Here is a 25,020-nt window from a genome sequence, read left to right on the forward strand (position 1 = left end):
TTTCCAGAATTTATGTAAGTAGAAAGACCAAGCTTTCCAAATGCATTTAGAAGCTGTGTCTGACCATCATTTAAATATCAATAGCATCAGATAGAGAATTCTTTTACTCTTAAGAAAAAACTTGATAAAATTAATAGAACTATTTACGTTTTTGTGACTTGAACTTCACCTGAAATGGTTGTTCTAAACATCAGTTAATTTTTAACGTTGTTTAAATATTATGCAACATAGCTGATTCCTTTTTAAAGAAAGAGAACTATGCACCATTGAGCAATAATAATGATTTCTGGTCAGTAGGTAGCTCTGAAGTAAACTATACTTTTCATTTGGTTTATGATACAGGTAGATCACATGATCCAGTGTGGCAATTTTTGTGCTTATGTCCATATTTCCATTCAGAAAAAAAATATATAATTTCAATCTACTAGAAAGTGATAAGCAAAAAACAGATATTCCTCTGCAATAGATTACAGTGAGTCAAAGGTGCTTCCCTCCGAAGTATTAAGTCCTCCTCTGTGATTTGAAGCAGCAGAAAGCCACAGAGTAATCAGGCTACTTTAAAGCTTTAAAAAAGATCCACTTAACATTAACAACAAGATCAAACTAGAAATATAAGTTGCTAAAGCCACCATTAAAAAAACTTTGAATGTACTCTTATTAACTTTTCTTCTTTTAAGGCTGCACATGAATATTTTAACAGTATTCTTCAAATCATTTGTTCTTATATTTTGTATTTTTAAGAAGAGATTGAGGCAGGTGTTATTAAGTATTTAATACTTGCACTTATCAGGAATTCAATTCTCTAATGTAGAGAGAGCCTCTTCAGTTACCTGAGTAAATTTCTCTATTTTGTGGGTACAACATGTACTGTTTTGCTTCCTAAACATGTTTAAATGGGATCTTTGAATAACATCTGACATAGAAGCCAAAATATTCATAGCCACCTTTAATAAACACGTAAATCATCTGGCAGGAACCTATCTGTTTGGAAATCTCCTCTCAGTGTTTTGTGGATAAAACATTGGGATCAGGATGTTCAGGAAGGTATCTGAGATACCAAACACAGTTTAATATTAACTTGTCTTTCATAGCTAAACACTGTGAAGTTGGGATAAGTAAAGCTAGCTTTTGCTGCCACGCAAATGCTACTTTTCCCTGAAATTATTTGTATTTTGCACAAAAACAGTTGCCCCAGGAACATTCAGATTTTTCTAAGCAATGTTAAGTTATCCCAGTTACAGCAGGATGACAACTGATCATGTCAGCTGGCCCAGCTTCCTAGCTGAATGTGCAGTATTTGACTACTTGAAAGAATCACCCTTAGGAGTCAATGTTCGTATGCTGAATTTATTGTCTAGTCTCCTGAAGCAAGAAGGGGAGGAGGGTGCTGGGAGTGTGTGACCTGCTAAGCCTTTGAAGTAGAGAAGTGTTTTTGAATTGCAACTTTTCAGACATGAAAGGTTTGCTTAGAAGGTCTGAAAAATAATGTATTGCAACTAGAGGTGTTCCAAATGCTGCTGGTATGAGTGAGTGGAGTGAAACCTGCCTTTTTTTTTTTTTTTTTTTTTTTTTAGATGTTTGAAAGAATGCCAAATGCCATAAGCTGTGCTCATGTTGCTTGTGACAACCTGCTGAGACAGTTTCAGAGATAAGAGAACATTGTAAAATGAGTTTTGGGGGAAAAAAGTACCACGTGTTTTACTTAAATGAACATATTTTTGCAATTCAAATTGGGAATTTGTTCTGTATTCTCGTTGAGATATTTGTGTGTTCTACAACTCTGTATCTGGAGTGATTTCCTCTGGAGTGTCAGTGCACATCTGTAGTCATCATGTCCAGGTTGCAGCTTTGACCGAAGACAAGACCACAGTCATTGCTTGGATCTTTTGGTTTTCCTTCTTTTTGGACAGAAGTTATGCAATTGCCAAATCAGTGCAGGTAGTCTTCAACCTCTCTGGCTGCTATTGGTAATGTTTTCTGCTATGCCTTGTGTATTGGGCCTCCCATAGCCTAGTCAGTAAGCAAACACTTGGCTGTCTCCTGTGATTTGGACTGACTTAACAGATTGATTTCCTAATGATTACAAAATTCCCAATCTGGGTATCCAAAGTGGTAATTCAGAAGTGAAAATTTCTGCAAGTTTGAGCAAGTTGGTTTCCTGCTAGTCTGTGTGGCAAAAATCCACAGTGTTTTAAAACATTGAAAGTAGTCATATCTTCAAAAATATGTTGAATGACAATTATTTTAAATTTAGAATTTAAAGATAATAATCTTTGTAATCCACTCCATCAGTTATCTTTTGCACTGCTACTATGCAAATGTTGATTTAAGGAGTTGCATGAAATCTATGCAGGCAACCAGTATAGCTGTCATAGCCATCACCAAATGAGCACTGATACAGAATCATTTCTGCTGGAGATTAGCTGAGAAATCAAAGAAAACAGCCAATTTTCTACCATACATTTAAGAAATTCTTGTTTAATTTATATGTGCATGTAAATCAAGCTTTGAAGAGTTGAAGAGTTTACATGCTCCAGATGAAAGCATTTTAGATGCTATACACACAATAGGCTAATGACAGATTTTGGGGAAAGAGAAATACTTAAATCGATCAAAGAGGTCAGAAGTTTTATTTAGAATCATACATGCATGCCAAAGAGCTGTGTGGCTGAAGAGCTAAAAGGACTGGGAGGTTTCTCTAATTCTTTTGGACTAATTAATGATTTTTTGATGTGGCTACAAAATGAAAAGCATAACCTCTGACTTATTTTAGAAAGGTCAGGCATGGACTTTTCAGGTTTTTTGTTTGTTTTTTCTCCCCACAACACTCTCTCCTTTTTTCTGCCCTTAGGATAGCTTCATAAGACAGATAAGCAATATTAAGCATACTAAGTGGTTTAAGATGAAGCAAAAATTGATCTATTATCTATGAGGATATACTTGAACAAAATTTACTTAGCGATATTGGAAAAATGTAGTTAAAATTGGCTCTGAAATTACTCGGCCTGCACCTGCCATTTCAGTGTCATTTTCTCTGCTCAGTGGTACCCACTACGAAGCCACAAAAACTTCGCTCAGAACTCAAAAGCTACCTCTCATTTGCTGACCTTCCATTTCAGAGTGCCAAACATTTTTCACCAAGCTTTGAGTGGAGGTGTTTTGGTTTTGATTGTAACAAAGATGCGGACCAAACAACAGCTAAAAAGTTTCAGCTGATATCCAACTAGCAACAATTACAACAAATAAGCAAAGGAAGGCAGCCAAACCAACCCAGAGTTGCCTCCCACGCCTTTTACACCTTTGTTTTTGTAGCAGGCTCCACCACAGTGCTGAAGCACCTGGCACATCTGCATAACAAGGCTCTTAGTGAACCTCATGGAATTTCTGGCATCTCCTACATCTCTCTTGGTGCTCCATCAGAGAATCTGCTGGACCCTCTTGGGGTTACCAGCGTGTGCATGAACAGGGATCAGTATTTATGTGTGTGTACATTGGGGGAAGAGTGTTGGGCACAGCGATGACTGCACAACTTAGAGACACACCTACACAATTTAGAAATACACCAGCTTCCAAAAGAGCTTATTTACCCATGTTGAAATCCACAAGGTGATGATGTGGTGACTTTGAGTGCTGGCTTGGGCCAGCAGCAGCCTCCAGGACAGCAGCTGGAGGTGGTGACAAGGCGACATCTATCCCCCTGGACACCACAGCGTGCGCGGGCACTGCCCGCGTTTCTTAACACAGCACACATCTTTCCCTCCCCAAATCTTTATTTATGCATTTCCTCTTCGTGCAATACAAGCAGAAATTGCCACAGTGCTTCTGGGCACTCCCAAACCCACCCGCTCCCCAAAAATCTCCTCAGAAGCAGCGCCCCCAGCCCGGGGCCACAGCGGCCTCCACAGCCGCGCCCGCCCCTCGCTCCCTTCTCAGGGGGCCGCCAGCCCCGGGGGGCCTCCACCGGGCCCGGGCCCGGAGCGATCGCGTCTCGGGGCCACCCCCGCGGCACAGCGCGGAAACGGAAGGGGCCAGGCCGGGGCCGGCTGTCAGCGGAGGCCGCCGGGAGCGGGGGTGGGGTCGGTTTGAACCGTTGGCCGCCGGCCTGGCCCCGCTCCGGGGCACCGGGAGCCGCCGACCCCGGCGCGGCCCTTCCCGTGCTGTGCCACCCCGGGCGCCCGCTGCTCCACAGGGCAGGGCCCGGGCGCTGCGGGGTTAAAGAGCGAGGTAAAAGGGGGTGATGGGGACTGGGGGTGCCGGTTGGGGTCGGTGTGGGTGACAGCAGGCAAGGGGGGAGCAGCAGCCTGGCTGTCCCTCCGAGTTTGTCACCGCGGGAGGTGTCGCTGAGGGAGGCAGCCGCTGCAGGTCCCCTCAGGGAAGCCCCACAGGCGGCAGCGCCGCGCGGTGAAACCGCAGGGAGGCACCCGCAGGAGGAGGAGAAATAAAGAAATAGCGGCTCTCACCCTGCGGGGACGGAGCTGTAATCCCGGGCTGGCTGCAGGGTGGGGTGGGCTGGGCTGTGGGGCTGGGCCCGGCCCTCCCAAATCCCGGTGCTGCTCAGGAGCCGCAAGGCGCAGCGAACCCTGCCTGACCCCACCGGGAGCTCTGTAGCCAGAGAGCTTGGATAAAAAGAGCCTTTTTGGCTGTCTTTTTCTTTTAACGGGATATTTAATATTTTGCCAATGTACGTTAGTTGTGCCACTTCTAAGTATGCTTAGTGCTTTTCCTCCAGTTTCTTTTTTCCTTTTAATAAAGAAGTTTACAAGTTTGCTAATTACAAGGAAGATAAACTCGGATGAACGTAGCCATTACACAAATTAACGTAGGTGCCGTTTTTAACAAATTATGCCTACCGAATACCTTTTTGTCTGGCTGACTATTTTGAAAACTAGACACACATATTCTTGTAGAAAGTTTAATTGAACGTCATTTGTAATGCAAACCACAGTTATTTTTGCGTGAATCTAATGAAAAAGTTTCCTTTTCTCCTGGCCCAATATGAATAGAGACCACTCTATAGTGGTATTCAATCTCATCAATATGAATAATTTTGCAGGTTGCTTTGCGTTCTTTCAAAATGAATGGTGAAGAGGAAACGTGGGAAAAACTAGATGCAGAATTTGATCACTGCGTTGTGGATATGAAGCCTCATGTTCTAAAGCTACAGCATAGGTCAGGTAAATGTCGCAAAATGCATATGTAGAGAAACATTAATGACAAAACTCCAGGTTATTGGTAATTGTTACGTGTAATGCTTGATGTTACAAGGTATTGTAAGTTGAGCACCCCCTGCCCCCTCCCAAAAAAAAAAAAAAAATTAGGTTAATTAGGTTGCCGTTGCTATTATTTTTTGGACTTACGTGTATTATATTTTTGGCTGTAAATGTGATTTTGCATAAATATATTGGTTTCTCCATTTTTAAAAATGAGTAGAAACTAAAAGCTTTTAAAAGGCATTAATTCTGAGATTGCATTTACCAAATTGAAAATATTTTTTAGAAGTTTTTAATTTAGTTAGGAACTTGTGATGGTTTAAGCGTCATTCATAAATAACGTCTTATAAAGCTAGTGCTTAGAAACAAATTTATTATTATTAAATACATGCAATCTACAAGCTGAGGCTTTGGTTTGTGACTATTTAATCATATAAGTAGTTTCATCATCTGGCAGCAATGCTTGTGTAGAGAATTTTAGAACGAATGAAGACTCAATATGTTCATAAAATATTGTTTCTTATACAAGCTGTATGTTGTAGTTACATACATCACCTTGCAGTGAGCAACAGCCCTCAGTTCCTGATGAGATGAAGGAGTTCAGAAATCTTTGTCATCTGTGGGCTTTGTAATCATTAGAGATTTAATCTGAACGTGCTGCTTTTAGAAGTCATGTAAGCTTCTAGTAAATTTGAATCTATAGAAAATATTTCTGAATCGGAGAAATCTGAGCTATTGTTAAAGACTAATCTAGGTACTTTGGTTCAGTCATTCGGGATTTTTGTTGGTTTAGCTTTAAACTTTTGGGTGGAAGGTAAGCATCCACAAAAAATGGTGATCAGAAATGGCTTTTGTTCTTTCTGCATGTTCAATTTTCTCTGACATATAGTACTTTTATATACATATATGTTTATAATATTTTTTAAAATTTATTTTAGAACGACAAAGATGTGCACTGTGGATTAAAAAACTATGCGAACCCTCAGGAGCAGGTACAGGAGTAGCGGGAAGGAAGAATCGGAACTTATATGCAAAACTTCTGCTCCACATGCTGAAACGGGGTTTGCTAGAAGGTCCTTTTACACACAAACCAGAACCAGGAATACTGAAAACTTTACCTTCATATATGGTGAGTGTAACTTTTTATCAGTTAAATTTGCTTAATCGTATTCTGAAAATACTTTAAAGTCTCTGATACATTTTGTATGTATTTTTAACTACAGTCGATTTATTTTGATGAACCAAATTCACCAAGAGTTCGGAGTAGTAGCCCAGAGTGCTTACCTGACTGGGTTATGGGAGAACTAGGAAACAGTGAATCCAGACGTGAGGAATTGTCGAAAATATCTTCTAAAGAAGAATTATCTCTAGCAACATCACTTACATATGGGTAAGATTTCTTCATTTGCTTTATTCAGTATTTGATTCATATTTAACGTATACTTGGTTGATAAGCTCTGCATGTTTGAATTTGAATTTATTACACTTTCTCATGGACTCATGTTGAATACAGTACTCGTACTTTATGAACAGAAATTTCATTAATAGCTTTTATCTTAATGATTGCTGTTTTTCTTCTTTTTTCTGTTATTTCATTCCTCTGCTATGTTTACTTCCTGTAAGTCATCTTCCAAATCTCATAGTTCTATCCTCTCCCCTTCCTTTTATTCTCCTTATAGTTACAGACAGTATGGAAAATCAATAGGGCAAACAGTTTGGAAAATTTAGCAGTGCCTGAAGAGAAGGTTTATAGTGATTTGGTCTGATGATTACCATGGGCAACTCATAGATGGCCCAAAGAGCTAATTTCCTAAATGATCTCTGTCCATATTATTGCAACATTCTTATCTCACTTTGTGGTAATAGTGTATCCTCTGTAGACTTCAGAAGTAGATAATAGCTATTGTTCTGATGTTCTAAACAGCTATCAAATAAGCTGATACTCTGATTATGTTTTTCAGACCTCAGATATTATGGTGGCAAAGCACAGTGGTCACAAGGCAAGAGACAAAATTCATACAAAAGTACTTAATTGGGAGAGGGAAGCACAGACAAATGCACAGGCAGGAAGGAAGAGTGATGTGGTAAAAGACGATGTAGATGAAGACTCTCAGGCCACGTTTTTCTTGAAGTAGATCAGAACAGTTATTGTCCCCCTGGAGTTCTTGCACAGTCTTCTCTTTCCAGTTTCTGTACACCAGCATACAAGAGTGGTATTAACTAATGAAGCTGAGGTAGATCAATCCTCACTGTTTCCGTTTAGTTAAAAATAAAAGGAACATACAATATGCAAATGACAAAGAACTTGGGGAAAGCAACCGTATAATATTTTTTTAAAATATGTTCTAAGATGATAATGCTGCAAGGAACTTCATGTAAAATAGTTTTTAATAGTTTTTCTATAGAGAGAATAAAAATAGGAATAAGCATACAGATGGTAGATTTAAAGAATGTTCTGTTGTTCACGGTCAGAAGTTGGAGGAAATTGAGTAGTGGATCCCTGAAGATCAGCAAGTTTTGTTGTTCTGTGACAAAGAAAGAAAAGCATAAAAAGAAAAATGTATTTGATACATCTTCTAGCAAGTGTGATAATTCTTCTAATAAAAACTTCTTGGCCTGTTTGTCCTGTGTTTCATGATGGCTTCTTTAGGAAATAGCAGAATTTATTTTTCTCATTAGTCTTTTGAATCTTAGTTTACAGGTCAGAAGCTGTACTTTTCAGAACTTGAGGATAAAGACTCAGAACTGCTGTCTGTGGGATTGTTAGCAATAAGTTTGTCCTTATCTGTACAATCTCTCATTCTCTCATTGAGTTTGATTTAATATATTTTGATTTACATCATGCAGTGTTGACGACTAGCACTCTCTTTGCCTATATCTTGCATGTTTGTCATTAGGGTAACACAAAATTTTAAGTATTGTTCATCTGAAGCTGTACATCAGAATCCTGAGTATTTGTAGCTGTATCTTGTTCTTGCAATCCATTGGACAGCCTCTTTGTAGGTTTGCAAGTGCAGCAAGCTTAAGCAGCGTCTGTATTTCCAGTCAGTTGGTTATAGAGCTTCTTTGTTTTCTATCCAATTTACAAAGCAAGCAGGTAAAGGGGTAACATGTATCAGGTTATTAAGTCTTGGTTTCCTTTTGGCTTAGAAAAATGTCTCTAGTATCAAAGATGTGCCATGCTGGTCAGTGAACACTGTGGAAAATCATAGGCTTTTTTTTTCTGTCCTACTTTGAATCTTTGGTAAACTTTATCTATATTCTATTCTTAAATATTTCCTTTCCTTCAGTTTCTCTTATATAGTGCTACTTTGTACTAATGATCGAGTTTTATGTTCATTTTTACATAGCTGCATTTCAGTCATGAATGGAATTGCCTTTTGTTTGCTTATTTTGACGTTTTAGTTAATGTTTAAACTCTCAAATCCTTGCAGAAAAAAGCACTGTTATAGGTAGCTCTGGATTATGTTCACACCCTAAGTAAGCTCTGTACAAGAGGAAGTGTTTGCTCTCATTCTGTGTGAAACCTCTGGTTTGGTTTCACTGCGTTAGAAATATGCTCATAGGTTTTGTTTCAGAAGTCTAAAGCTTTTTGATGTGTTCAGTTATATTTTTCATAAGTGTTATAATTGTCCTTAAAACATAGTTAATTATGTTTATAGTGCACATTTCACGTTCCTTCTATCACAGTGCTGAGTCTTGCAGTTTCAAATAGTTCAGCTGTCATTTTTGCAGGTGACAGGCACTTGCAAGTTATGTCATGTTAATATTCAGTATCTCAAAACTTTTCCTCTTATGTATCCATTAATTATGCAGTGGTAACAGTCATTTAAAGAGCATCAGTCCTATTTCCAAGTCCTACAACGTTAATACTAAGGGATCTTCTGTTTGCTCATACCCAAGTGCTCTGATATGACCATGCTGAAATATCATTCAGGCCTAACAGTGTGGAGTTGTGCTGATACAGATTTATTACTTCTAATAAATCTTCTTAATAGAACTTCTGGCACTGATTCCTGTACCATGCCATGTTTGCAGCATAAAAAAAAAAAAAAAATAAAGAGCATCTAATTGCTCTGAGTTCCTTACTTGTAGTGTCAGCTGGGGTGTTATTTGAATAGGATGTAAGACAGCATACTCCTCCCTCTGTATCCAGCTTGTGCTTGTCCACTTCTGAGGAAGGCTGAGGCGCAGGCCTGCCTACTCCCTCCCTTGTGTTCTTTACCTTTTTTTTTTTTTTTTTTTTTTTTTCTTTTCTCTTCCTGGATTATAGTAGGACATTGGAAGCCTGACCCCTTTTCCCATTCCATGTCTGAACCCAGGATTTAGGTAGGTCTTGCAAAGTTCCCTGAGATGTGGGCAGGATAGTGAAGCTTTATTTCACTTTTTTTTTTTTTGGCCCTGTGGGACTACAGCAATATCTATGTTGGTGATCAACAGTTGGTTTCCAAGGCTCTGGTAAGTTTCCAGGAGACCCATGTTGCCCATTATACCATGCCAGCAGTAATGAGTTCTGGAAGTGAAACCTAGCGCTATAGGCATGGTTTTGCTGATGTGTACTCAAGCTGAGAATGGAACTGTGTACAAGGAAACGTGAATTTGTGTTGGCAGTTGCAAATTTTGATATCCCTGTAGATTAACAAGAATTAATCTTTAAGGCAGTGAGAAACTATGTTAAATGCATGAGTTATGTGGGAAGAAATACTGCAGGTGAATGTTTCAGATATTATGTTTCATGGGGATAGTTTCTTTAATACTTATTTGCAAGCGTCTATATTAAGATTGTGTTTTTCTTTGAATTTTTAGTTTTAAACGTGCCATCAGTGCAAGTAAAGAGATTAAGTACAAAAAATCTTCTGGAATCTGCAGTTTGTAAGGAGCCAGCAGATGGGGATCTTGTTACGTTTTACTTGCCTCACTACTTCAGAACATGTATTAGGAAAGCTGCGTCCAGAAGCGTGTGATATATTTAGTTTGATGGAAATTTTATGTTCCAACCATGACTTAATTCTTACAGATGGGCTAAAACATTTTCTCAAGGCAAAACAGATATGCCAGTGAGAAATGCTTATGAATAACTTCTTCATGTTTGTTTATTTGAGATTTTCTCCTCTAAAGGAAGCAGACAAATGGAGAAGCTTTGTTCAGTTATTTTTATCTTACAGTATACATGCTATGTGTGAAGATTTTGCCTTTTTACATAAGAAGCTGCTTATCTGGCTAAATAAAAAATACGTATGCTCCACTTCCAAGTCAGATTTGTCTAAGACCAAGCAAGAAGGTGCTAGAAAGCTGCATGTTTAATTTGAAACTTGAGAGAACAGGTTTTAGTAATGTATGGTTAGGTTTGGACAAAAATCTGACCCCCTTCTGACTGTAGGAAAATTCTACTGTATGTTTGTAGTGTTACAGATTATGCCTCAAAAACATTGTTAAAGGTTAGTGTGTGGCTGTGCTATACTGGGAAGAACCAGTGAGTTTCCCTTACTTTGTTCCTAGTAGGAAATTATTTACTAATCTCTTTTATTAGCAGCAAATTGCTTCCTTCTCCCATGCTAGTTCGGTTTTTGTTGAGGCAGGTCACAGAGCTAGCGTCAGGCCTGACCGTTCTTCACTCACCTGCTGTGGAAGGAAAAATAAATAATCTTACATAACATCGTGTGCTTTCTGGAGGCTGACTCAATAGCAGAAAGCAAAAGGGAGTGAATGGGTGGTATACATTTGGAATGAGCAGAATTGCAGTCCATCCTTAGTGGTCTTTGCAGAGCTTGTTTATAGAGAGAAAGTGACTTCCTCTCAGTTCCTTTTCAAACTAGCAAGTGCAGAACTAAGACTATATCTAATTTTCTTCATTCCTTTTTCCAGTTTAAAAATATTACAGGTAGCTTGTTGTCTGGTTTGGATATTTATCTATAGTCCTTAATCTCTCAATGATCGGAGCATGAATTCTTTTCTTTCTGGTTTTAAATGAATGAAACGTTAATTGCTTGATAACCTGAATGTAGTTTGGAAAAGTCCCTTGATAAAAGTGCAGACTTGCAGTGAAAGACAACAAATCTTTACACAAAATCATCTTACTAGCACATAAAATTAAATTCTGGTAAGATATGTATGATTTAGAATGCTAGAGAGAGTCATTGTATTACTATATTTCCTTTCAGCTTTTTTGCCTCTTTTCTAACTAAACTTATCTGTTTTACTGCTTGTAATAGTTACTCTGCGTCCATATATGTTGCTCGTATTTACTGCTGCTAGAAGGGAAGATATGCTTCCAGTTGTTATATTTCACAATTCCCTGCTGTTCTGATGAAAGCTGGGCTGGTGTGCTTCATGAGAAGTTTGTGTATGTCTTCCTAGAAGTGACTAGTTTATATTGTACATCCAACGGTTGTCTTTCACTTCATAAACACTTAATTCATCTCAGTGTCTTTTGGCATATCTTATAGTCTAATTTTCTGCTGGATGGAAAGAATGAAAGGCATTTTAATGGTCTGACTTGATTTTAATACTATGTAGCTAGTCACAGGAAGGTGGATTGACTTAACAGGAGTCTTTAATTACTTTAATACATATGGAATTGACACCCAAGTATATGCTGAAGGGTGTTCTGCTACTGTTTTGGATCCTTTGCTGTATCAACCTATTTAACAAACTTTTACAGTTCTTGTGTTGTTTTTGTTCTGTGCTGCTGTTCTCTTCTTTCATTGTTCTGTAACTGGGAGGCATCTCTTGTCCAGGTTCATGAATGACAGTTATCTTCTGCTACGTGAGACCTCTTGTGCAAATGCTTTGTATTAATAGCATTTTCAAAGCATCCTTGTCTCCTTTTTTTCTGTACTGGACAGAATACTTGTTTATTCTGTACTATATCCTGTATTGCTTGCGGGGCTTTTCTCACTGTCCCTCCCGTGTATATCGCTATAGTCCCTGAAAGAGAGCTGAAATGAGGTGCAACTATGGTAGTATATACGACTTGTTTCTTTCACATGTTACTCTTCACCCTGGCCTTTCAAGTCATTGCTTTTCTGTTGAGCTGTTTGTGTGGTTCTTGTCCTTGTCTTCAGGTTTGTATGTTACATGAAGGTATACCTTGATCTAACCTCATTTTTAGTAGTTCCCAGACTAATCTCCCCTGTGGTGCAGACAACCAACATCATCGTTCCTTTTCTGTTCTCTGAGTTGTCAGACAGCATCCCATGCTGTCTCATGTGCTTAGGAATTTTGTCTTAACAACATGTTCTCCTAAATCAGCCCTCTTGGTGAACTTAGGTTTATTCTAAAATCTGTTGAGAGGTGTTGGGTACTGTAGTGACTGAGAAGTGCAAAAACCACCTCTTAATATACCATATATACGTATATACTATTTTTGACCTTTACATCTGGATAATCATCTACTGTTGTAGAAAGGATCTTATTAAGGGTAAGCTCTGTTGTGTGCCACAAGTATTAAAAATTATTTTCTTTCTGCTTACTCTTGTTATAACAACAGGGAGAGATTCACGTTCAATGGAAAGCCAACATTAAGATCACAGTCTACAAGCCCTCCTCACCGGACAGATGAAGATAACCTAGCTGCATCGCTGTCTGTAAGATGCTTCTCCTCGTAATAAAACCTGCTGTAGTTTCAATGAGTTCTTTTTATATATTCCTGTAAAGCTGTTATTTCCAATTGCATGAGTCATGATCCCTGTGTACAGATGGAGATATTTAGGAAGAAGTGACATAGACTAAAGGTCATCAGAATCTGTCCTCTGTGCACAGGAAAAAAATTCTGATAGGATACTCTCAATTCATCGTAAAGGTTGAGCTGTGTTTAGTATAATGTGTTTCGTGTTAGATGTGCTGTTATCCACAGGATTTGCAAATTGGTTGTATTGATATCATCTTGTATTTGCAGTAATAGATTTAAAAAAAAATCTGCATAGATGGATTTGGTTCTCTTTAATGATAGCTGACCTTTGAGTGAACTTTGGACAGCTTGTTTTATCAAACTCTCAACAACTAGCATTATAACTGATTGAAAGACAGCAGTCAGACTTCAAGTAAAACTCTTCTAGTCCAAACTATTTAATGGTATTGTATGACAGCAAGCATTTAAAACTAAAAATTACTCCTGAAAAATTAAAGCTATTAAAACATATGATGTTGCTGTTCTGTTTTATAAATGTGTTTTGTAGCCTTTTAAAATCCAGTATTCATTACCTCAGAGAAGTCCATCTCTTCTAGTTTCTTCATCATAGTCAGTGCATCAATTATAGGTCCCACACCTCCATGAAATATTTTATTTGATGTATGTATATTCTAGATCTGTCCACGTTTATTTCTTGATTGTATCAGAGGAACAGCTTAGAACAATTGCAGCTGGGAGTGGGCTATTGACTTGTTAGCAATTCATATAGACTGTTCTTACTTTTCTTTACTGGGCACAACTAAGAACTCTGGAGGAAGTGAACGGCAAGTAGGTCAAACTGGAAGCTTGTATGGCTCTCCCATCAGCTGCCAAAGACAGTTAAGCATGGCTCATTTCTAGAGTGTGTTCCCTGAAGAATGGAGTTTTGTCTTATTTATTTTTGTGAACACACCCTGTGTAGAGGAGGCCATTGCTTTGGAATTAGTAAGTAAAATAAAGAGCTGTATTAAAGTGAGGCGGGAGGGTGATTCATCCTCCTCTGAACTCCTTTCTAGCACAGTATGCTACTGGTAACAGCTATTTAGATTAAAGCTGTGACAAGTACCATGACACAGTTAGGAAGAGCAGAGTAGGCATTGCCAAATTTAATGAAAAGCTTTTATTTGCACTATGCCTCTCTCAGCTCTTCTGATATTTCGTTTGACTTTTTGTGTTCCAGGACCATCATAAAAAAACCACTGCTTTGGATGACAGTGACCTCGAAGCACGTCTCAATAGTTGGAATCTCGGGGTAAAATAAGAAGTGCATTACTTACTTATTAGCTTGAAATTTCGGCTATATTACTAAAGAGTTTTCATCACTGAATTTAGTCATCAAAATTTTGTGTAGGAGTCAGTCTTCCAGAAATGAAATTATAAAGCTCGAAAAGGCTAATAATGAATATATGTAGTATGAACAGGAAAAAAACGTTCAAATGTCTTATTTCGCAGAAATAATTTAAATATATTTACTGATAAGTCAATGAAAATAATACCTGATGGTCAAAACCAGATGCCATACTCTGGTAGAAACAAAGACTGTCTCTAGCAAACTTGAAAGCATTACTTTGAATTTAAGTTAGTATAAATAAGAGCTTGGCTTTCTGTGTGTTATTTTTTTGTTTTTATTTTTTTTTAAATATAGAAATATAAAATTTTTAACCAAAAATGTTGAGTTGTATTGATGGCTTAGGCTTTGCCTCCCATTGGCAAGGTTCAAGAGGCTTTTCAGTGCGTTAATCTCTTTTCTTCCCTTTTAATAACTAGAATCTTAGTCCAGGCAGTGGGCTGTTCCTGATGGAGAAAATAGGAAAGCTCAAAAATTCCTTGAGTAGGAGTCAGAGGTGTTTCCAAAAAAAACTTGATGGAGAAATTAGAGTAATTTAAAAACATGGAGGAACAGAAGTGTGGTTACATTTAGGAATATAATGAGTTTTATTATGGGGAACATGAAATCCTGATGTAGGTCATGTATTTCTAAGGTCACGTACTGAATTTAACATTGCACTATAGTTGCTGCTTGTGGTTCTAATGTGTTTTTACTTTTATGATATGCCTACATCAGTAGCTCAGATATTTTAAATTTTAATTAAAAATAGCGTGAAAAGTTTTGGTAAATTCTGTGCTTTCTCTACTAAGCAGAGAGGCCAAGGCTTAGCAGACTGTATTATGAAGAGTTCAGATATTTGTTGTTAACAGTAATAACTTCCTACATGAAAAGTAAAACTTGCATCACTTTGCTAATATTGTTGCTTCTTACGAGTAATAAGATTTTTTTTTTTTGTTTGCCTTGCAGCATTTTCTGATTATCTCTATCAAATGTTTTATTGTTCAAGTTCTTTGTATTCTAGGCATTCTTGGTTAAATGTTTTTTAAAAAAGTTGAGTTTTGATTGTGATTAAATTTGCTTTTCACATAATGAATACTAAAACTAGCTAATTTTAAATACATTATAAAATGTGTTTTTCTTAGCCTTATTGACTCTTATCTAAACCGATGTGGGACTATGAAGCGTTCATGCCTTGAAGTTGCATTTGCAATGTAGAAAAGAAAAAATAGTTTTGTTGTTTGAAAGGAAAAGTGTCAGAGCCAGAAGTTTAGACAAATTCAAGTAATCTTTGGCCATGCTGTTATTTTGAACTTACTTTGTTATTCTTTAGCTATGTTAGAATATATTTAAAAACTCCTCAACTATCATATTTTATTAACAACTGCCAATAAATTTCTGCATACTGTTGCAAATATAGTGTACTTCATAAATGGGACATCCTCACCTTCCCTTTAGTTATTTCTTGAGAAGTAACTAAATATCATAAAATATATGTAGTGTCAGGAAAATAAGCTTGCTGAATAAGAGAATTATTTCCTTAGAAACCTGCTTTCTGTTTTCCTCTAGCATTCGCTAAACTTGTAGGTTGTACACAAACAATTTTTGGATATAAAATGTAAGTTATGTAGCAGAATAACAATGAATTAGACCCCTGTATATTCTTACCCAACCTACTTAGGTTTTTTCACAATGCTTCTGGTATGGTTTCATTTGTCATTGTAGTCAATTTCAGGTGTGACAAAGCCAGTCTTTTAAACGTCCCAGGAAATTCAGTGCTTCATCTTAGGTGGAAAGCATACAAAGAGATTGTACCCTGGGGAAACAGCAAAGGGGTTTTTAATCAGGGAGAACATCATTTTTCGTTATTGAAATTCGGCCAGAAGCGAAAATCTGGTAAAATCCTTTTACCAGAAGCGATGTACAATCTTCAGTCCAAAGAATTTGGATGCTCAGGTCTTGTACAGAAAGATTAATCATGGCAAACGTTATTGCATAATAAAGGTTTAACAGGACTGAAGCCGAAGAAGTTCTATGGTCAGTGGCTTGAAATATGTTCTCCTGTTTCGAGAAATTATATATAACACAGGGTTAAAGTAGATGCAAACACAGAGTTCTTGGGTGGCTACAGCAGCAGTGTATGATATGCCTGGTTTGTGTACTTAGTTCACATCTGCCCGTGTCTTTCCAGTCTAGTTAAGCTCAACCATTTTTGTACAAACCATTTGATTATCTTTTGTTTGGTTTCTTAGTCTGTCTGCTTACTATAAACATACCTACTGTATATGTTGTGGTGTTGGAGGGCAGCAACACTGTAAAAACTTTCCCACAGTGAACTCCAAGTGGTGTTGTGACTTCAAAAAATAAATTCAACTTCCATGCTGACAAACAATCTTTATGCGCTTTAATGTCCTTCCACTAAGACTGCAGAAGCAGCATTAAAGTGAACTTCCCTACAAATTATGATGTTAGATAAGAATGTCCTTACTCAAATTTCCTGAAGCTACTCAGCAGTTATTTCTGTAGGGAACATGCTGGCTGGCTGGGTTTGCTAGATTAAAGTAAGAACTTAGGGCAAGGTTCAGTTTAGTTGTTTACCATTTCAAAATCTGAAGTGTTCTTAACTCTTTCACGTGTGTTTTTCCATCCTTGTTTTGAAAACAATCACATTTTGTCTTTGAAGGAGCTTAGAGGGGGAATGTACAACAAGCCTGCTGATCTAAATGTTTTTTTCCTGCATCTTAATATATACAACATACCTTCTGACTCCATTGCTGAACAGTAATAAGATACAATTGTGTATTATTGAAGACAAATAGACCTTGATAAACATCTTCTGAAGAACAAAATGTGACTTCGGAAGGGGAAGAATGAAAGCATAACATTACCATAGTCCTTGTTGTGATATTTACTGTGTCAAAAGAGCAGAAGCTCTGGTATACGTTTCTGGACTGTGACTGGTAGAAAGCCTGGATGCTGTTTTCAGTCCCAAGGGTAAAATGTAGTTGACAGTCTGAGGATGAGTTTTGTGGAAGTGCTTAGTGCTCAAACTTAGGCTTTTTCTGCACTGTCGTTGCTATTATGTGGAACCATTTTAGCTCAATTTACTTTTCCAATGAATGTTTCGCTCATGGCTTTCATTGCTTTAAAATAGTATACTTTAAAAATACATAGTTTTATCTGCTATCTGTTGTTAAAATAAATGGCAATTGAGAATATTGAAGTTAAAAATTATGGTTAACTTATCTCAAATTCAGTTTTGGAATCTGTTTTTATGCTGGATTTCTGCCTTATTTTCACGAATTAAGAGCATATGTTTTCATAAAGTAGATTTTTTTTTCTCCCCTCTTAATGGGAATCTGATTATCTATAGCCCTCCCAACACCAGGATTTACTGGTTTGTGAAGGCTTGAGTACTGGAGGGTGATCATGGCAGTCCTCACAAATTGAAAAATGATTTGTTGTCTAACTGCCCAATAGAACAGGAGAAACAAAAATATTTTCTACAAAGAGATTCAAAATGTCATTTTTTATTAAGAAGTGGTATTTACAAATTAGAGTTCAATTCTAGTTCAAATAAAGATGTCTTTCATGATGACATTTATTTGGTTCATACTCTTAAAAAAGCATGATATGATTTACTGTTCTTCTCATGGCAGCCCTTCAGTTTCATACATATGTATTTTGGTTTGTCTTTGACCTTTTGCTTATTATTTTTAAATTTGCATGTTTCTCATAAATACAAGCTTTTTTTCTTTTTTGGGCATTTTTTATTGTGATATTCCCTCTTTAATGTGGTATAATTTTGAGAACAAGAAGTTTTGCAGAAGACCAGCATGAAAAGAATGAATGTTGAGACATTAAATGTTTACAGATCAGTTTAAGTGGATATAATCCACAACAAGTAACAAAGTGGGAACATTAAACTTCAAAGCACATATGGCTGCTGTTACAAAATCAAAAAATGCAAGACTTAGGCCGTACAAAGTATTAGAGACACATTTTCCTTCTTTCTTATAAACAAGTAAGATATACCTTAGCTATTTAGACTGTAAACAGCGTTATTTCATGGTCAGATAAAGTATTTGAATTAATCATAAATATTTACAATAATTTCTAGCTTTTGAAAAAGTGAAAGTAAAGGGTGACCTTTTTTTTTTTTTTTTCCCTCCAATAGAGGACTTTTGGAAAATATCTATGCCTTTGAAATTCAGTTCTGCAGCCTTAGCCTTCTCAGAAGTCCACCTGGTAATGATGAAGGCTTTCGGTGTTTGGGATTATCTGCTGCCCGGTTTTCCGGGGAGCAAGGTCAGGGAGCTAACCTTGAGCTTTTGGCAAGCCTTCTTCAATGCTGGGTGTCTGTAGACAATGGTTTGGCTTGCAGGGCAGATGCAATATGAGCTGGAAACCAAGTGAGTTACAAGGAAGAGCATAATACTACTGCAGTTGGAGAATGTCAGATATGAAATAGCATTGCAGGTACAAATGTGTAGGCTAAAGAAAATCCTAAAGTTTCTGTATTACAGGTTTTTCGCCTTTGCGTTTCCATCTCACCCTTGATTTTTTTCTATTATTATATACGTTCTGTGGACTTGCACTTCATGATGTTCTTACTCCTCTATTTCTCACCCTCTATTTCTCTCCTCACTAATCTCTTCTAACAATTTTTTTTAGTAAGTGCATGCAGGAGATTCCTTTATTCACTACTGTCTACCCATGTTTTTTGCCATGCCAGTCATAGTGGTATATTAAAAAAAGAAAGAAAAAGCTTTATATGAAAGAAGACCTAATGTATCTGTTTCAGTAAACTCTGACAGTAAAGAAAAACACGTTAAACTTTCAGTTTCAATGAACAATATTAATGAATATTTCTGATGATATAGGTAAACATCTATGATAACATGCTAATATGTTCAAGTACTTCTGGGTGAAATATGACGACTCTTTAACAGCATATAGAAATTGTACATTATATTTTAGGACAGGAAATGAATAATACTGTATCAAATTGAAATTTCAGAGGGATTAAGCCTCTTTTTCACTGGTAAATTCAACTCACAAATGTATTTAATAGTACTGGAGAAAGTGCAAGCGCTTGATATTTGCCATGCCTCATAGATCATTTTAATTTTTTTAGAAAAAAAAAGGCTAAATGTTGTAAGATACGTATCGCAAACACATTCCAAATCTCGCTGCCACATTTTACAAGATTATACCCTTGAAAGCTATTCCTGGGTATTACGCATTCTCTGTGATGTGATGTTTGAGTCCTATCATCTGAGAAAATTAAAAAGATAGAGGAAGTGGGTTGTGAACAATGGTTTGTATTCAGTTCTTAAAAACAGTGATTGAAAGAGCTGCTTTAATTATACAGTACTGTTAATGAATTATTTCCTTATGTTTTGTCTCTATGACTTACATATGTGGATACAGTTTCAATACACTCCTAACTTTCAAAAATGCTAGATTAAAATCATTGTAATCAGTAAATTTTCTATAACTTTACACTAATTTAAATGAAAATTTATTGAATAAAGTGTTTGGCTTTTTTTTGGTATAAACTACATATGTAGCTACTTAATTCTTTTAAAACACGCTTAGATTGAATTTTTACAACCACATGAGTTTGGAAAAGTTGAATTTTTAAATGTAATTTTCACCCAAACTGCAGCTGGCTTACCAAAGAAATCAGCGCAGCAAATCCTCCCAAACTGTTTAGTAGACTGTTATCTAAGCGATGTCAAAGTCATTGGTATGTTTCAAAATTCGGATAAATCACTCAAGATCTCAGAACTTCAATTAAAATTTTTGAAATTATTTTGAAACTTGCAATTTTGAGTTGTTTTGAAGTAACTTCTGTCAGCCAGGTTTTTCTTATTTTGAAGTTCATGCAATTTTCAGATATTTTCTCTGTAAGCGCAATTTGAAATGCGTTTGCATGAAGAAACTAAAATTTTAAAACTTGCTGTCAAGATTATATCCACAAAATAGTCTTTCATGAAGATTGTCTATTTCTCTAACTCATAAAAAAAAATATTAGTGTGGTATTGGACATTTAAATTCTGATCCTTTTCTTAAAATGTGTTGAAATGTTCTGAAAGGAGAAAGAATTATGCACGGGGAAACTAACTTTTTTAACTTCTAGGTTAGAGTCATGTTACCTTTTGAATCTAGAAACAGCAGAAACATTACCGTGTTTCTGATTTGCATACTAAGTGTGCAAATAGATTTGCAAACTTTCTAGTGGGAAAAAAAGTTCTTCAACTGGTAGATTCATCCAAGGGCATGCTTAAATATTTTGTTGGTTTTCTATTGAGCAATACCGTGTCTGAGTTAAGTATAGGCTTGCTAAAACAGATTATCTTTCAAACTATGCACTCAAAGTTTTATTGCAAACATTTTTGAATCTTTTCAAGAGATAATAAAAGAGACAATCTTGTTTTTTAGTCTTTTTAAGAAATATGAAGGCAATGCTGATGTGATTGCTTATTCTGTAACTTTGTTTTTCAGCTAGAAAATCCAAGATATTTGCGGGAAAAACCAATGCCAGTGTCTTTGGTAAGTATCTACATTTATATTCCCTTCATATTTTGTAAGAACAGGCAAACATGCTTAGTATTTTTTTTCTGTTTAGGAGTGATTTTTACTTGGAGCTGTTACTCTGAATTTAGAATCTGCTTTTTCTCATTCAATAGACAACATCCAAAATTGGCCTAGGAAAAAGTAGCAGTTCTCGTGATGAACAGGCACTGTTTCAAATGCATGAGAAAGAGGTAAGATGCTTTTTTTTCTGGGAAAAAAAAAAAGAGAATTACAGCTAAATTAGCTATTTAGGGTATTTTCTTCTCAATTTCAGTATTCACAAAGCAGTTTGTTCTACCAGAAAATCTCATATAAGAATTTTTTTTCCCTGAAGTGACAAGGCTTTTCATTAAATCCTTAATGTATTTCCCAATTATTAATGGAATAAAAGAGACCTTCTGAGCACATGGACTATTCTTTCGAAGGACTTTTTGTGTGTGGAAAAGTGAAATCTAGGAATTTTTTAAACTTAGCTTTTAACAGAAGCAATGGAACCTTTAACTTAACAAGGATTTAGCGTATTTACTTTCTTATATACCTCTAAGAATCTGCACATATAAAACTTGTTTTTATTAAAGCCTACATATTTTCTATGTTTGCCTCATCTAGCTCCAGTCCTCCTTTACTCATTTTGCGATTTCTTTTGAACGTTATTTGGCAAGATCAGCATCAAAACATGCCTATCTAATTCTCTCATATGTTATTTACTTTCAACTTTTAAGATTAAAAAAATAGTTTTGTGATCATTTTTTTTCTGTTTTCATAGTTCAAGGCCTGATAAGTTGTATTCCTATGGTTTTTGCCATAAACCAATTTCATTTAGTATATCAGTCATGAGATGGAACTTGAACATGCTATATTCAGCACATGGGTTCTTCTGAAATCACATAGGCATTACATATTTTTTTTGGAAAGACGGTGAACCAGACTTCAGTAAAGCAAATTCAACATATATTAGGAGGAAAACCAAACCCAAACAACAGTTCACGTTCTTTCTCTTTTCAAATGCTTCAATTTTCTGGTTTTAGTCATTTGCTATTGGAAAAGTAAATCATGTGCGTGCAGGGAACAAGCTATCCAAAAGTACTTAAATCTACATAGGACTGCAAATATGCATGAGCTGGAAAGGAAGGGACATCGTCTGCAAACCATGAAATCATCCCTCCCTTACGTGGTATTTTGTAAGAACATTTAAGAATTACAAGGGTCCTAACGTTAATTTCAAGGACAATTCAGAAGCATCTTTAACTGAGACACAAGGGAGGCTAAATTTGGTTTGCAGATACTTGCATTATTTTATTAACAATGAATATGAAAGTCTGCTTTATGTTGATGGCTGGAAGTCTAATGTGACGCGTAAACAAGCAGACATCCACCAGTTGCATGACACATATATTTCACTTTCTCTGTACTGTTCTAACACTCACTGTTCTTTTGTATTGACTGTCTTCAAACCACCATTGCCTCAGGGTGAGACAAGGCAAGGTTTCATAAGATGTGAAAATAGACTAAATAATAAATTGTAAGTATGATGTTGTCATTTAAATAGTATTTTTAAATTAAACAAATTAAAATGCATGCCAAGAAGCAACATAAAGTACTCGGTGAATGGGTTTCTAGTTCTGTGAAAAAATCCTCTAAACCACGCAGTAAAAATCCAGTACTTTTTCCTAATGTTACTCTACAGTGGGGTAGTTTAAACTGGAAAGGCTATAGAAAATTTCACAATCCCATGTGTGCGCTGTTAAGTAGAAAACTTAAATGTTTTCATCTTATTTTGTTTGTGAAGCTCAATTAAGAATAAAGTCTTTTCATTTATAGAATGTAAATGTATTAACAGAAGGAGTGCTGTACAAGAGCTTTTGTAAACCTTTAATTGTTTTCAACCTCTTTGTAGTAGAACATAAAATAGGATAACTGTGGTTTTTTGCTTTTAACCTTTAGACCTTTGTTCATAAACCATTCCTGCACCTGTTTTGACTCTGTAATGCTAAACACATGGCCATTTTCAATGATAACCACATCACAGATTTATGAAAATGTGAATATCATCAGGCAGTGGTTTTTAGTCATATTTTCCCCAAATACTTCTGACATGGTTTAATCCATTTGGGAAACTGTCATTACCAAAAAATCCTGGGTTCAAACAAGGAAGATGCAACAAAACAGGAGTATATCAGTTTTCAGCAGTACAGCAAAACAGAACAGATTGTATGAGCGGCTTATCTTGATAAATAGGAAAAGGCCTCCCTTTGAACTTCACCCTTGGTCATGCCGAGTGCTACCCAATACTCCACAGAGCAGACTAGACTCTACAAATGATGTCTAAATGAATCTGAGGCAAGAGTCTTCTCGTATTATTCTTTTTAAATTGAAGGTTGTAAACAACGTTAGTACTTTGTGCAATCTGTCTGGGATAACTGAAAACACTGAGTGTTTTCAGTGCTTTTGTTGACTTTATCACTTTATCACTTTGCTGTTTTGATTTTTCGAAATCCAGTGATAAAAGACTGAGCATTGCAGTGCTTATGCTTTTCCAGTCTTCTGTATCTTGAAGCAATCTGGCAGAAATGGTTGTCTTTTCTACAGTCAGCTGAGTAGATGTTGTAGCCCAACTGAAGGAAGGAGGGAAGGCAGTGGTTGAATTTTCAAGAGAATATGGAATACTTGCAGGATAATTTCCACCCATTTGTCATGTGAAATGAGGACTGATGGAGAAAGTAGGAGCCCAGAGAAAAGGAGAGATGATATGAGTATTGAAAGATACCTTAAAGTATAGAGAATGGGGGGGAAAAGGTCTTTTTTTTCCCCCTGAACTCACTTTAATGGATTGAGACTGGATGAAAGATGAAAAAGGAGAGAGTCTTTTTTGTTTGTTTTCAAAAATGTTTAAACTATAGATTTAGAACTTCTGTCTTTATAACCTTGATTTGTTTCTATTCTTTTTTGTGAATAGCCCTGCAATATGAGTTTTGTTTGTAAAGATCATCGAGCCATGAATATAGCTTTGCACTGAAAGTGTTGGGATCTAGTCATTTATTTACGTTAAGATAAAACCAGCATGCTGCAGTGACGATGTTATAGTTAAGTGTTGGTCTGGCTAAAAATGACCTGAATTTAAGGTGTTGAAAGCAGGTATTCTTTGCTTCTCGCTTAACCAGCAGGAAATTATAGCTTGATGTGGAGAGAATTGCTCAAGGGCTGTGGTCTAGATGTTCACCAAAAGGGAATGTATGTAGGATGCAGTGGAAAGAAGGCAGAGAGGAAAGTAAGTTGTTGAACTTCCATGAATAAGACATTTAATGCATGCTAGGTTAATTAGAAGCAATAAACAAACTTATATGGAGACAGTATTCTTAAAGAAAGATGCTTGTAATTAAGCTTATACCAATTTAACATTATTGTGTTTTGAGCTAAATCACTGATTTGATATTTTTTTCCTCATTGAAAAGAGATATTTTGTCCATATTTTCTGAGAATGGTAATAAAATCTATCAGTATTGCTCTCTTGTACATTATAATGAAACAAAAGCGGATGTGTCCTCATGTGTACATATGTCTTCCTAGAGTTTAAATGTACACAGTGGATGGATATAAATATGTCTAGATGTGGAGCTGAGAAGGCTGAAGGAGCTTATAGGCTGAAGGAGCCTATTTAGGCATGTCCTGCGGCTGGTGACCCTGCTTATACTTTAAGCTCAGAGGTATTTACTAGTAATAGCAGGAGAGAGAATGTTCTTGACTTTCTAAATATGTTTCAGTTTCAGTTGCAAAGGTACTTAGGTGGGCCTAAAACTTGAAATTTACAGTAACTGCGGCTTCATGCAGTTCCATGGTCAGTTTGGAGCTTCTTGTGTTGCAATAATCTGATCCCTGTTCTTTATTCCTACTTACTCTAATTTACTGTTCATCTTCTTTTGTCTCCCCATTCATCCAAAACTGTTCAAGTCATACTTCTGTTGTTAAACTTCCTGCTGTTTTTGACCTGGTAAAAGTTAAAATTTTTAATTCTTGCATTTTAACAAGGCCATCCACCAGAATGTATGCTGAGTTCTGTTTTTTTAAATGTGGTTCATAAGAAGAGGCAAAAAAAAAAAATCCAAAAAGGCAGAAAAGACATAATTATTCCTTCTTGATTTTTTACTTTTCCGTAACTTTTTTGTATGACAGCTTGGTTCTGAAAATACTTTAATTTCCCTTTAAAAATTTATATATATTACAATATAATATAT

General features: G+C 36.4%; 1 protein-coding gene across 2 annotated transcripts in view; it reads left to right on the top strand.

Annotated features, from left to right (window-relative positions):
* The first annotated feature begins 4,076 nt into the window (after positions 1 to 4,076).
* The window catches only part of CEP112 (centrosomal protein 112), a 161,707-nt gene continuing 140,763 nt past the window's right edge, over positions 4,077 to 25,020 (top strand). For both annotated transcript variants that reach the window (XM_084492549.1, XM_084492550.1), the window contains exons 1-8: positions 4,077 to 4,224; positions 5,054 to 5,174; positions 6,149 to 6,339; positions 6,434 to 6,600; positions 12,700 to 12,796; positions 14,060 to 14,131; positions 20,717 to 20,764; positions 20,902 to 20,979. In XM_084492549.1, coding sequence (XP_084348675.1) covers positions 5,075 to 5,174; positions 6,149 to 6,339; positions 6,434 to 6,600; positions 12,700 to 12,796; positions 14,060 to 14,131; positions 20,717 to 20,764; positions 20,902 to 20,979 — 753 coding nt within the window. In that variant the 5' untranslated portion in view covers positions 4,077 to 4,224; positions 5,054 to 5,074. The remainder of the gene's footprint in view (positions 4,225 to 5,053; positions 5,175 to 6,148; positions 6,340 to 6,433; positions 6,601 to 12,699; positions 12,797 to 14,059; positions 14,132 to 20,716; positions 20,765 to 20,901; positions 20,980 to 25,020) is intronic.

The sequence above is a fragment of the Aythya ferina genome (genome assembly GCF_964211825.1).
Source record: "Aythya ferina genome assembly, chromosome: 18".
NCBI lineage: Eukaryota > Metazoa > Chordata > Aves > Anseriformes > Anatidae > Aythya > Aythya ferina.